Source organism: Aotus nancymaae, unplaced genomic scaffold (genome assembly GCF_030222135.1).
Source record: "Aotus nancymaae isolate 86718 unplaced genomic scaffold, 86718_ANA_hifiasm-v0.15.2.pri h1tg000006l, whole genome shotgun sequence".
Taxonomy (NCBI): domain Eukaryota; kingdom Metazoa; phylum Chordata; class Mammalia; order Primates; family Aotidae; genus Aotus; species Aotus nancymaae.
In genome coordinates, this window is record NW_026988417.1 from 7537283 (window position 1) to 7549791 (window position 12509).

At 50.0% G+C, this 12509-nt stretch overlaps 1 protein-coding gene across 5 annotated transcripts in view; it reads left to right on the plus strand.

Moving 5' to 3' along the window:
* The window catches only part of CRMP1 (collapsin response mediator protein 1), a 79204-nt gene extending 74874 nt beyond the window's left edge, over positions 1–4330 (plus strand). For all 5 annotated transcript variants that reach the window (XM_012467013.3, XM_064365629.1, XM_064365630.1 and 2 more), the window contains exon 14: positions 3272–4330. In XM_012467013.3, the coding sequence (XP_012322436.2) occupies positions 3272–3363 (92 nt within the window). In that variant the 3' untranslated portion in view covers positions 3364–4330. The remainder of the gene's footprint in view (positions 1–3271) is intronic.
* The last annotated feature ends 8179 nt before the right edge of the window (positions 4331–12509 follow it).

Sequence of the window (12509 nt, forward strand, 5' to 3'; positions counted from 1 at the left end):
AAGAGAGAGAGAGAGAGATGGTGAAGCATCGATTTAGATTGTGTGGTGGGAGAACCTCTTATCCATTCAGGAAGTGTCTGACTCAGTGGTTATGCGGAGAGGTATGAATCAGGGAGACCTCCCCACCCGTCTCACTCTCAGTAAGACTTTCATGGAAGAGCTTCCAGTGTTTAATATTTTTGCACAAAATAGACCGTAAATAGAACTCTAATATTCATGTGATGTTCAATCAGCAAAACAGGGATTGGCTTCAATATTGGGAAAAGCTGTCTGGGTATGATAAGATGCAAGCTTTCAAGGAGTTTACAGACTGGACCTCTGTTCTGGAGTTATACAATTAAACATTGTGCAATTGCAATTAAACATGGACAGAAAATCCTCCTCCCCATTATTCTTAGAACAAGAATAACAATGAAGTTCAAAGCCTCCTGCAAGGGCCCCTCCCCACCCTTGTTCTCCCAGTTTCACTCTGAGTCCTCCTGAAGCCCACAGCACCACTGCTGTCTGCCAGCCTCATGGCAGGTTGATAGGTGACTTCATTTGCTGCCAACAGCATAGATGCTTCCCAGCATCAGTAGCAACCTCACAGTTGTCCTTTTTAACATCTGCATATGTTACATTATAGAGCTGTAGCCTGAGTTAGTAGTCTATTTTCATCCATTTACATTGCTGTAAAGGAGTACCTGAAGCTGGGTAACTAAAGGAAAGGGGTCTGCTTGGCTCACACCTGCAGAGCCAGCATGCATGAGCCAGGCTGCATGGTGCCAGCATCTGCTTCTGGTGAGGGCCTCAGGCGATCCAGCCTGGCAGGAGGTGAAGGAGAGCTAGCGTGTACAGAGATCACGTGGCAAGAGAGGCAGCCAGAGGAAGAAGGCAGAGGTGCCAGGTTCTTTAACAACCAGCTCTTCTGAGAACTAACAGAACAAGAATTTACTCATTACTGTGAGGCTGACATCGAGCCATTCATGGGTGATCCAAACACTTAATGACCCAACACCTCCTGTTAGGCCTCACCTCCAACTTCGGGATCAGATTTCAACATGAGGTTTTTGGGGACAAAAGTCCAAACTATAACTAGTGTCCTTTTGTCCAGCAGGTATTTTCAAAGTACAGACATGTAACCAGCAAGGTACAGATGTTCATAAGGAAAAAGGTACTAAGTACTAGGCCTGATTCTAAGCCTCTAGGGGATTCTTGTATTACAAGAAGACAAATTGTTTACCAGTGAAACAATGGGAGAAAAGAAAAGTCAGTACTCTGAACTGAATTCTTAGTGGCTTACATAGACTAATGAATAATGTCATAGTTGGAAGGGGCTCATCTAGTCTACTATTCTTCTGCAGAAAAGGAAATGAGGCCAAGGAACTGGGGTGGTGTCTTACTCCAAATTGCCCAAATTCAAGGCATGATTGGCACTAAAATTTTCTGGGGCCAGCGTTCTGCAGGTAGTAAAAAGAATTCACCAAGACAGTTGTAGGTAAAGAAAGTCAGATTTATTAGAAAAAGTATGAAACGGTGTAGTGGGGTAGGTCAGCAAGAAAGGAGTTGACAGCAAGGAAACCGTGGTTGCTGGAGATTTTATAGGATGGTGCTCATGCTGTGTGCTGAAGAGAGCTTTGTGCCGTACTGATAATGCTGTGGTTGCAGTGAGCTAACTTGCATTTTTCTATGAGCTGAAGGTCTGGCGATACGTTGAGCGCAGGAAGACTGTGAGTTATTCGTGCAGGAAGGCTGTGTGCTAGACCATGAAGAAAGGCAGACTGACAGCTCATTTGCTTTCTCTTTTTGCTTTTCCCTGATTCCACCAGCTCGACTTCCCCTCCCTGATGAGGACTCTACATTTCCCATCTTCCAGCATTATCCATCTTTCATTATTTACTCATTTAATAAATATTTATTGAGCTCCAGGCAGTGGGTTTGCTGCTAGAATTTCACATCTTTATGCAAGAGAACACAAAAAATTAGAATGCCTGGTTGGTTTTGAAAGTTTAAAACTAAGAACCTCTGCACACCACGCCCCCGTCCAGATCCACCCATTGCCAATGAGGGAAGTAAATCCAGCTTGAGTCATTCACGTGGACGTGTACACATGTATACCGGTGCATATACAAATGTGTACACACACAATATGCAAAATACCTTTGGAGTGCGGGACTCTGCCTAAGAGCATGGGCTTTGAAAACCAACCAGTTTGGGCCTAAATCCTGGCTTCCCCACCCAATACCTGTGTCCCCCGAGACACGCTGCCTGAGCCTCAAATTGCTCACCCATGAGTTGGGAGTACAAACACCCACTTCATAAATGCAGTAACATGTTAAAGCACCGACTATGTGCAGGCACACGGTGTAAGGTTTAAATGAAGCAACCGAGGTTCGAATGAGGCAACTGAGGCCAGTTATTGAAATAAAGAAATTTAATCGGCTCCTGGGCGAGGTTCTGTGGCTCGACAGGAGAGGCCGGAGAAGTCGCGCTTGACTCCTCTTGGGCGTGGGGTTTTATAGGGAGTGGAGGCGTTTTGATTGGTTGTGGGGAAGCAGGACGTGGATGGGGCAAGCTGCTATTGGCAGGTAGGCGGGACTTAAGGTGAGCGGGCCGCCCAGGGGGAGTGGGACCTGGACGGGGCAAAATGCTATTGGGCAGGTTCTGGCAGAGCTTCTTTTAAATTTTGGAGGGGTGCTTCAATGGTTGGTTAGGTGCTGAGTGCAGAGGCTAGTGTTGAGTGCAGATTTGCGTGCTGAGTGCAGAAGTGGGCGTGGGGGAGTTTAACGGCAAGCTAGGTGCTGAGTGCAGAGCCTGGTGTCAGATTTGCGTGCTGAGTGCAGAAGTGGGCGTGGGGTGGTGACGTGGTTTCTAGGCGGGGAGGGGGGTGGGCGTGTCCGAGCTCCCTGCGAGGAGACCGGCCTTACACACGGTAGGCACTTAGTAAGTGTTTGATCACCTGTCTCAGGAATGTCAGATTTTACTGGGGAATTTGACAAGAACAACCCAAAATGGTCAGAGCTGAAGGAGGGAGAGCCCAGGGTCTGCGGGGCACAGAAGAGAAAGCAGTGGCCTCTGTGGAGTCCAGGGAGGCTTCCCAGGGCGGTCCTGGACTGAGCCCTGAATGAAGGTTGGGTCCAGTGGAGAACATCTGAAGACAGGGAGGGTGGGGGCATGGCTTCTGCTAAGGCGGGGGAGGTGGGTGGGCATGGCAGAGTACACGGCCTCCAGGAGCAGCGGGAACCTGATGTCGATTCAGTTCTATCCAGCAGCGACTGGCGCTCTCTTTCAGGTGCCCAGATAGATGACAACAATCCCAGGCGCACCGGCCACCGCATCGTGGCGCCCCCTGGTGGCCGCTCCAACATCACCAGCCTCGGTTGAACGCGGATGCGCGGAGGAGCTAGCTGAAGGATTCTGGGAATCATGTCCATCCCTTTTCCTGTCAGTGTTTTTGAAACCCACAGTTTTAGTCGGTGCTGATGGAGGGAGGGGGAAGTCGAAGGATGCTCTTTCCCTTTTTTGTTTAGGAAGAAGTGGTACTCGTGTGGTGTGTTTGCTTGGAAATTCCTTGCCCACAGTTGTGTTCATGCTGAATCCACCTCAGAGCATGGTGTTTTCATTCCCCTTCCTAGTGAACCACGGGTTTTAGCATTGTCTTGTTCTGTCCCTTCCACTTCTAACTCCACTGGCTCCATGATTCTCTGAGTGGTGGTTCCTTTGCACCCTGTAGATGTTCTAGGATAGTTGATGCATGTTACCAAATTACGTATGCAAGTCTGTGAGCGCGTCTGAGGGGACATCGCCAAGGACTGACTGAGACACGATGCCGAGACCTCAAGCCCTCAGGGGCAACCCCGAAACTCTTAAACAGTGAAGATGTTTACTCATCGCCCCCACCCCGGTCCACGCTAGAAGGAAGCTCGACCCACCTCCACCGTGAGATCTGTGAATTCTCGGAATGGCAGGGGAAGCCTTGCACTGGGTTGCAGAGAAGCATCCTCCACACCCTGTGTCAGAAACCCTGGTCTCTGTGGCACTTGTAACTCACCTGCTGTCTTCTGGTCTGTGTGTGTTCTTCAAGCCAACTCTAGGCTTCAGGCCGAGCCAGGTTCACACTCAGAAAGAGGTCTCCCCATCCCCATTCGGGGCTGATGATGGGGGGGTGATGGCTGCCCCTGGGTGGCCTGAGTCCTGGTCCCTCCGAGGCAGTTGACGGGGCAGTCAGATTTTTAAAGTTTTGTACAAAGTTTTCCTTTGTAATCACTCCCATTTTTACTTAACAACCCACCTGTTGTGGCTCTTATTTCTGAATTCAAAGCTTGTGAAAAAATAAAGAAAATGAACTGCCTGCTGTCCTGACTGGGTGTTTTCATTTCATTGGTGGTGTCGGGGTTGGGTACAAGTTCTGGGCAGTCTCCCCACATGATAACGAATGGTGGTGGCTGCTTCCTGAGGACTCACTCTTGGTAGAGACTGGTGGATGTGGGGGTAGAAGGAGACATTCAGTTCATGACTTCTGAAGGCTGAGTTCCTGAGACCCAAGGAGGAGAAGAGAGGGAAGATGGCTGATGGGCGGGCTTCCACAAAATTGGCTCAAATCCTGCATCTGTTCCCTCCTGCTTGGACTTTCTTGGCTCTCCTTCTTCTCTATCTGTATTGTGTGGATCAGCCTCAGAGTGGAAGCTCGATCTCCTAAAGTTCACATTTCTTCCCTCCATTTGCATGAACTAAAGAGACACTACAGGAGGACTAAAAACAACAGGCAAAGGTGCTTGCTTTCATTAGCTGTTAGTAATAGTGGGTGACAATGATGGTGATGACAGTAATGATGATGGTGGTGATGGTGATGATGATGGTGATGATGGCAGTGATGGTGATGATGGTGTTGGTGATGGTGGTAATGGTGATGATGATGGTGGTGATGGTGATGATGATGACAGTAATGATGATGGTGGTGATGGTGATGATGATGATGGTGATGATGGCAGTGATAGTGATGATGGTGTTGGTGATGGTGATGGTGATGATGGTGTTGGTGATGGTGGTGATGGTGATGATGATGGTGGTGATCGTGGTGATGGTGATGATCGTGGTGATGGTGATGACAGTAACGATGATGGTGGTGGTGATGATGATTGTGGTGATGGTGATGATGATGACAGTAATGATGATGGTGGTGATGGTGGTGATGATGGTGATGATGGTGTTGGTGATGGTGGTGATGGTGGTGATCGTGGTGATGGTGATGATCGTGGTGATGGTGATGACAGTAATGATGATGGTGGTGATGGTGATGATGATGGTGGTGATGGTGGTGATGATGGTGATGATGGTAGTGTTGGTGATGGTGATGAAGTTAGTGGTAATGATGATAACAAATACATGGGCTAATATCTGTATAGCACTTGTTATATGCCAGGTACTCTGTGAGGTAGGGATTATTGATCCCCATTGTACAGATGAGGAAACCCGAGTCAGAGTGAGGTCAATAAACTTAAGATCACACACTTAGGAAGTGATGGAACCAGGATTTGAATCCAAGACTCAGGCACTTTGGTCCCTAATCCAAAGCTCTTTGCTTCTAATTACTGAGCTCCAAGGTCATTTGAGGCAGGTGGCTTTGGATGGTCTGGGCCCATGTTAACTCAGTGGTTTTCATGTGTTGCTCTCCTCCTCCACTCCTCAGCTTCATGAGGATACCTTCGTTAAGGTTTAAAGAAGTGTTGGCTCAGGGTCAGTTACAGACGTCCTTGAAACAAGGCTAACTAACTACTGAGAAAGACCAAGAATGGATGGTAAGCATTTTTGGATGGAAAGACCGAGAGTGAATGGTAAGCATTTTTGACGTTCGGGTTTGGCCCATTTGGACTATTAAAGGGAAACTTGCAAGAGACTAAAGTTGGCAGGATGAAGTTATCCACCCTGCTCTCTGGGCCTCACCTCCTCAGTCAGGGTGGAAGTGGAAGCAGAAGCAGCCCTAGCACCTTCTCTAAGACAGACTCTGAAAGGGGTGCTTGCCTGACTCCCAGGTCGTAGGAGCCACTGTCCAGCCAGCATAATCTGGAGCCCATATTGAACTTCAGTCTCCCCAGCACCTCCGAGAGCCACAGTTACAGGTGACAGGAGACCTGGTAGCTCACATAATCCTTACTTCTCGGAGACTGAGCTGCAACACTCCTTTTAAGGCATGTGACTTCCTTTTACCTCTTCAGATCTTGGGAGGAGAGAGTTTCTCAGAAAGTTTTAAGGGAAGGCTATTTATTCTCATTCATTCATCTGCAACCCAATTCTCCTAGCCATGTTACATAACATACTCACAAGCCCAGGGATTAGGATGTGGTCATCTTGGTAGCAGGGATTAGGAACGTTATACTGCCTACCATGGTAGTCTTCTAGGTTTTTTCTCAAAGTTTTATCTTTCACATTTAGGTCTATGAGCCATCTCTCAATAATCTTTATGTACAACATAAGGTAGGGCTGAAAGTTCTCCATTTCCCGTATGCTCTCCCATTGACCCAACACCATTTACTGCAAAGACTATTCTTTCTCCCATTAAGATGCAGTGGGGCCGTTGTTGTAAGTCAGGTGATTGTAAATGTGTGGACCCTTCTGATTCAGTGGTCCAGAAGTCTGCTGCCAAATGAATGTTGAACAGTGGAGTGGATGAAGGTGGGTGAGAAAGAAAGCCCTGGTTTGTAGTGTTTGCTACATTCTGTGAACCCCACTTCTGGTACCAATTTTCTGTCTTGGTTCATTTTGCATCATTATAACTGAATATCTGAGATGGGGTAATTTACAAAGAAAAGGAATTCATTTCTTACAGACTTGGAGACTGAAAAGTCCAAGGTTGAGGTGGTGGCAGTGCATTTGGTGAGAGCCTTCTTGCTGGTGGGGACTCTGCAGAGTCCCAAGGCAGTGCAGGGCATCACATGGCAAGGGGACTGAGTGTACTGGCTCAGGTCTCACTTCCTCCTCTTATAAAGCCACTGGTTCCACTCCCATAATAACTCATTAATCCTTTAACTCATTAATATATTAATCTATGAATGAATTAATCCATTAATGAAGGCAGAGCCCTCATGACCCAATCACCTCTAACAGGCTCCACCTTTCAGTACTGCCACATTGGGCATTAAGTTTCAACATAAGTCTCTCACCATGGCCAATTTCAAGCTATCAACGTGAAGTAAATGGGCTTGGAGACCACTTAACTGATGTCCCAGGAAGGGCTGGTTCTGGCCTCTCTGCCATTGGTTGGTGTATTAGTTCATTCTCACTCTGCTGATAAAGACATACCCAAGACTGGGTAGTTTCTAAAGAAAATGAGATTTAATGGCTGGAGAGGGCTCACAATCATGGCAGAAAGCACATCTTACATGGCAGCAGGCAAGAGAGAGAATGAGAACCAAGTGAAAAAAGATTTCCCCTTATAAACCATCAGCTCTCTTGAGACTTACTCACTACCCGAGAACAGTATGGGGGAGACTGCCTCCATGATTCAGTTACCTCCCACCAGGCCCTCCCACATCACAGAATTATGGGAGCTATAACTCACGATGAGATTTGGGTGGGGACACAGCCAAACCACATCAGTTGGTTTATCTTTTCCTCCAGATTGCATATTGACTCTTAAAAAGTGAGACCGAATGGGCAAGGTCTTTGCATGTACTTTTTCCTGATGTATGTAAAGCCAAACCATTTTCAGAAGCCGCCAGCAGGGTCTACCATGTCCTAGCCCCCAGGGTTGGTTGGACCACCTTGATCATAGACAGTGGACCAGAGATGGTGCTACCCTTAGCCTGTGGCCAAATCTACAGACTCAGCGGAGCTACTCTGCTGACAGAAGTGCATGACCCTCCCCTGTGTTACTCCTTCCAAGGCAGAGTGTGGCCTTGATGGTGCCTATTGATAGTGGCATTGGCCTAAATGTTCATTGCAATCAAGTCCATTTATGAAGTGAAAAAGCATGAGAAGAAGCCTCCTAGCAAAAGAGGCTCTTGGCAAGTTCAAATTTCTCATTTTCTCTTAGTGCAGACCTGCAGAGATTTCAGAAGAAAGGATACAGGGGTCCTGGTGCACCTGGCTTCAGAGTAAAGTCTTTCACTGGTAGCCCATTCCCAAGAGGAGGAAAGCTGTGGCATGGCTGTGCCAGGTGTCCAGAGCCCATCTGGGAATTTTCTGGGAGACCTATTAAACCACTCAGGCAGCCTAGCTATCCATTATGCCTGGCTGTGGCGTTCAAAGTCTTTCCTTATCAGACAGGAGCCAAACACCACGTGGGTAGTTTGGGGTCCCAGCTGGTGCCCGCTTGCAGTGGACAGGGGCCCTGACGTGGAACAGGAAGTCTCTGTAACCACCACCCTCCCTCACCTAGGCCATTGTATTTAGAAGGAAGAATGGCGACCAGGAGCTCCATGACTTGTTTCAGAGCGAAAAAGAACACTCCACATCCCAGTGTTCACCTACCTGTAGCCATGTGCGGGCAAATGCCCAGTACAGGGGATTTCTCCTAGGCCAGGTGTCCCTGTGATTTTTAGGCTGGGGCCTCAGCCTTACCCATTGATTCCTTTTCCTGACCTGCCCTGCCTCTGCTCAGAGAATGGGGGAGGCCGCCAAGTAGTTTCCAGAGAAAGGAGAACATGGACAGGAGGCAGTTCTCTAGGATTGCCTGGGCCCAGAGTTCTCAGGAGGGCGAAGGGTCACTAAGCCTGAGACAGCAAGTGCTCTAGTCCAGGTCTTCTGAGATGAGACGCTGAGCCAGGATTAGATGTGGGCGAGATGTGTATTGGGGAAAATACCTGTGAGGGGAAATGAGCAGGAAGCCAGAGGAGGCAGAGAGCCCACAGACTAGGATGCAGCTGTGAGCCCTGTGATGGAGGGAGAGAGGAAAGGGAGGGGAGGAGGAAAGGATGGAGGGGAAGGAAGGAAGGGAGGGAGATGAGGAAGAAAGGGAAGAGAGGGAAGAAAGGAGGGAGGGAGGGAGAGGGAAAGAAGCGGAGGGGGGAAGAAGTGGGGTAGGAAAGAAGGATGGATGGGAGAAGGAAGGGAGGGAGAAGGAAAAGAAAGGGAAGAGAGGGAAGAAGGGAGGGAAAGCGGGGGAGGGAGGCAAGACTCTGGTGCTGCACAGATGTAAGTCTCAGCAGGGAGAGCAGGAAGTCCTGGAGCCCGGATTGTCCTCCAGAGAAGCCCCACCTTGTGGGCTCAGGCAGCCTCTACATCCCTGCCTCATCCAGACACTGGGAGCACCCTGCAGGAAGTGTGGCCTCCACGCTCACGCAGGGAAGGATTTCCGAGTCCAGCAGCTGGGGACGTTGGTCATGTTTGCTCCTTGCCATTGGGGACCCAAGAGGTGCATGTTCATGGCAACCACCGCCAGAACGAGGCGGATGAAGAGCTGACCTCAGATGAAGTCCGGCGGCCGGATCGCGGCCATGCGGGAGGGCAGGAGGTGCATCAGAAAGTGGACCAAGCCCATCAGCTGGAGCCCAGTGGGGATAAAATAGATCCCCAGGGCTTCCGTCCAATCTGCTGACTCAGAATCTCTGGGATGGGGCTAAGAATGTTTTTAATGAGCCCCTGGGTAATGCTGACACACAGCCAAATCCATACGCCATGGGAGGAAAATAGTATTCCCAGCCTCCCCCCCCCCCCCTTCCAATCCATACAGCATGGGAGGAAAGTCTATCCCCAGCCTCCCTCCCTCCCTCCGTGCCTTCCACCAGGTGACCATGAATGCCTGTTATATGCCAGGCAGCATGTGGCTGGTCCACAGTGTATGTTCCAGGGGGACATCAGGTACAAATCAAATGATTATTACTCAAAGCACTGAATTGCACTCTGCCAAGGGCCATAGAGGGAATATTTAGGGGAGAATGGAGAATCCCATCTCCCACTCCTCCCATCTCCAAAGAGGGAGGGCCTTCCACTCTCTGTGGGGAAGCTTAGGGGACTCCCCTGCCTCCTCTCCTCCTCTCTCTTTTATTCTTCTCTCGGGAGGAGGAGAAATACCTGATTGGTCAGTCTGGGAAGAATGACTCCCAAGACAATGTCTGCCTTTGGATTGATTCATCCTCCCTATAAATCATGCTTTCCCCTCTAAACGGCCACATCTCCCCCATTTCCTGTCTCCCTGTGAGGAAGGGTGTGGGAGCACCTGGACCTCACTGGTTTGCTGGGTCATCACTCTCCTGCCATTCCCCGTGCCATGCACATCACATTGGAATGCCTTTTTTTTTTTTCTATTGGTCTGCCTTTTGTCAGTCAGTTCTTTCTCAGGGAGCCTTCACAGGGTGGAGGAGAAGCTTGCCCGCTGCGCCCCACAGCTGATTCATTGTAAAGCTAATGGAGCTCACACTTCTGACACCTGTGCACATACTCCACCAGGGCCGGGAGTGGGCTTAGCCACGGTCCACGGAAGCATTCCTTACAGCTTACAATATCAGTCAGATCTTTCAGCTGCAATAGTAAGACCACTGTTCCCTTTCCCACTGATGCCGCTGCATATTGGGTGACACTAGGGAGGCCTGGGACATTTTGGGGATCTGGGTAAGGGCCAGCTGAGTTGGGTTTAGTGGGATTGTCTATGTAGGTCACATAGTTCTGAACTTGGGCAAGAAACAGAGGAAGGTTGTCCTCCCCTATCCTACTCCCAGCAGCAAAGAACACAGGACCTAGAGTCTAAGGGGGACCCTGATCTTGTTCCGGGTTGGGGAGAGAGGGGGATCTCTGGAGATGTGAGTCCTGAGTCCCTATGAGGAGTGGCTAGGAGCCCCCGGACAGAGGGCTGGGGAGGGGGACAGGGGTCTTCCAGACAGAATGCACATCATACTCAAAGGCCCGGTTGGGGCAGGGAGGTGGCCCATGTGAGGCCATGACAGGAGACAGGGGCCAGGTGCAGACTGAAAGGGAAGGGTGTCTGCTGGGCCACAGGGTGGGCTCAGCCCAGACCTCACTGGGCCTCATGGTCCATGGGAAAGATCCGGCTTTTCCTCCCAAGAGCCAGGGAACGCCACCCCCAGGCAGATTTGTGTTGGAGAACATGTGATGAGCAGATGGCAGGGGCAGTGAGGGAATGTGTTCTCTTCCCCGGTCCACAAGGGCGCGTAGTTTAAATGGCAAGAACTTCCCAGCGCCATGCTCCCCCACCTCCATCCAGGGTCTTAAGGGTCTTTGTTTACATTTTCACTGGCATGGGAAAATATTCAAAGTCAATCACTCCAGCGGAAGCTTAAAGGAACTCCTTTCATAGGTCAAAGGGCTTGGAGAAGGAGGGAATTCCTCCCAGGTTAAAAGTCCCCTTCATCCACATCCCTTCAGATTCCATACTTGGGTCCCCTTCCACAATCTTTGTGGAATCTCTCTCATCTTTTTCTCTCTCCTTTTTCTCCTTCTCTGCCTAAATAAATCAGTTTCTGCGAAAACTCTTTGGGGTCCGATTTTTACTTGCTAGCACACCACGCCTGGCATGGTCCCCTCCCATTCTTGAGTGAGTGAGGCACCAAGGACAGCCCACAGGGGAGCAAGCTGAGCACTCCCCTGCACCCAGAAACCTGGCAACAGCAGGAGAGGCTTCTGTGGCAACAGCAAGATCAGCACCGTCCTGGCCATGGCTTCAGAAGGAATGCTCTGCAGAACATGTCCCCCTGGCTGGTGGGGAGGGTCCTGGCAGAGTGCACTGACCCTGAGAGAGTACCAGAAACCACACTGGCTTCATCCTGGGGTCTCAAGTACAGGTCAGAGGATCCTATTTTCACCCAAGAATTAATTCACAAATATATCATAATACACCATCTCTTGTGGTCCCCTTCCAAATCCACATCCATCCATCACCATAGCAGTCAACAGCCCATAAGAACTGGGGATGGTAACTAATGTGGAGGCAGGGCAGCTGAGAGGCATCCTGGGGCCACACTGCTGATCCTCTTCTCTCTCCCCTGGCCCTGAGTGTAACCTTCATGTGGCTCAGCCCTTCCGTCCTTCAAGCCCTCATCAGCTCCAGGGTGGCCCCCAGCTTGTGCCCAGGGATGGTAGCTAGCATGCAATGTCTTCCAGATAGCCATATCTCATTTTAATCAGGGAGCAATTCCAGCGTGGAAGTCCCCATCATGCTCCCGCCAGCAGGTACAAGTGCTGGTTTGACAGATGAAAGCACCCACAGCCTACACATCTTCATCATGGAGGCCTGTGCCCCAGACTGTGCCCAGCTCAACAGCTGGGTGGCAGGGGTAGGGGCAGGGTCGAGCAGCAAATTACACATTCTCTTGGGCTAAGGAAGCCACCCCAGAAGCAAAATGCTCCATGCAACAGCCAGGGAGTCAGGCTGCAAGCTTGGCAGCGGGGAGGCAGCTGCAAGCCTTCTTAGAGGAGAGGGGTCCTGTGATCATTCCACGGATGCTTGCTGAGCTCTGGGCTCAGGATAACCGACCAGTTATGGTGCTGCCAGAGGGCCTTATTTGCCATACACATGTCACAAAATCAGGCTTCCCCAGCAGGGAGCCACTGGGGACAATGCCGTGAGACAATATAAA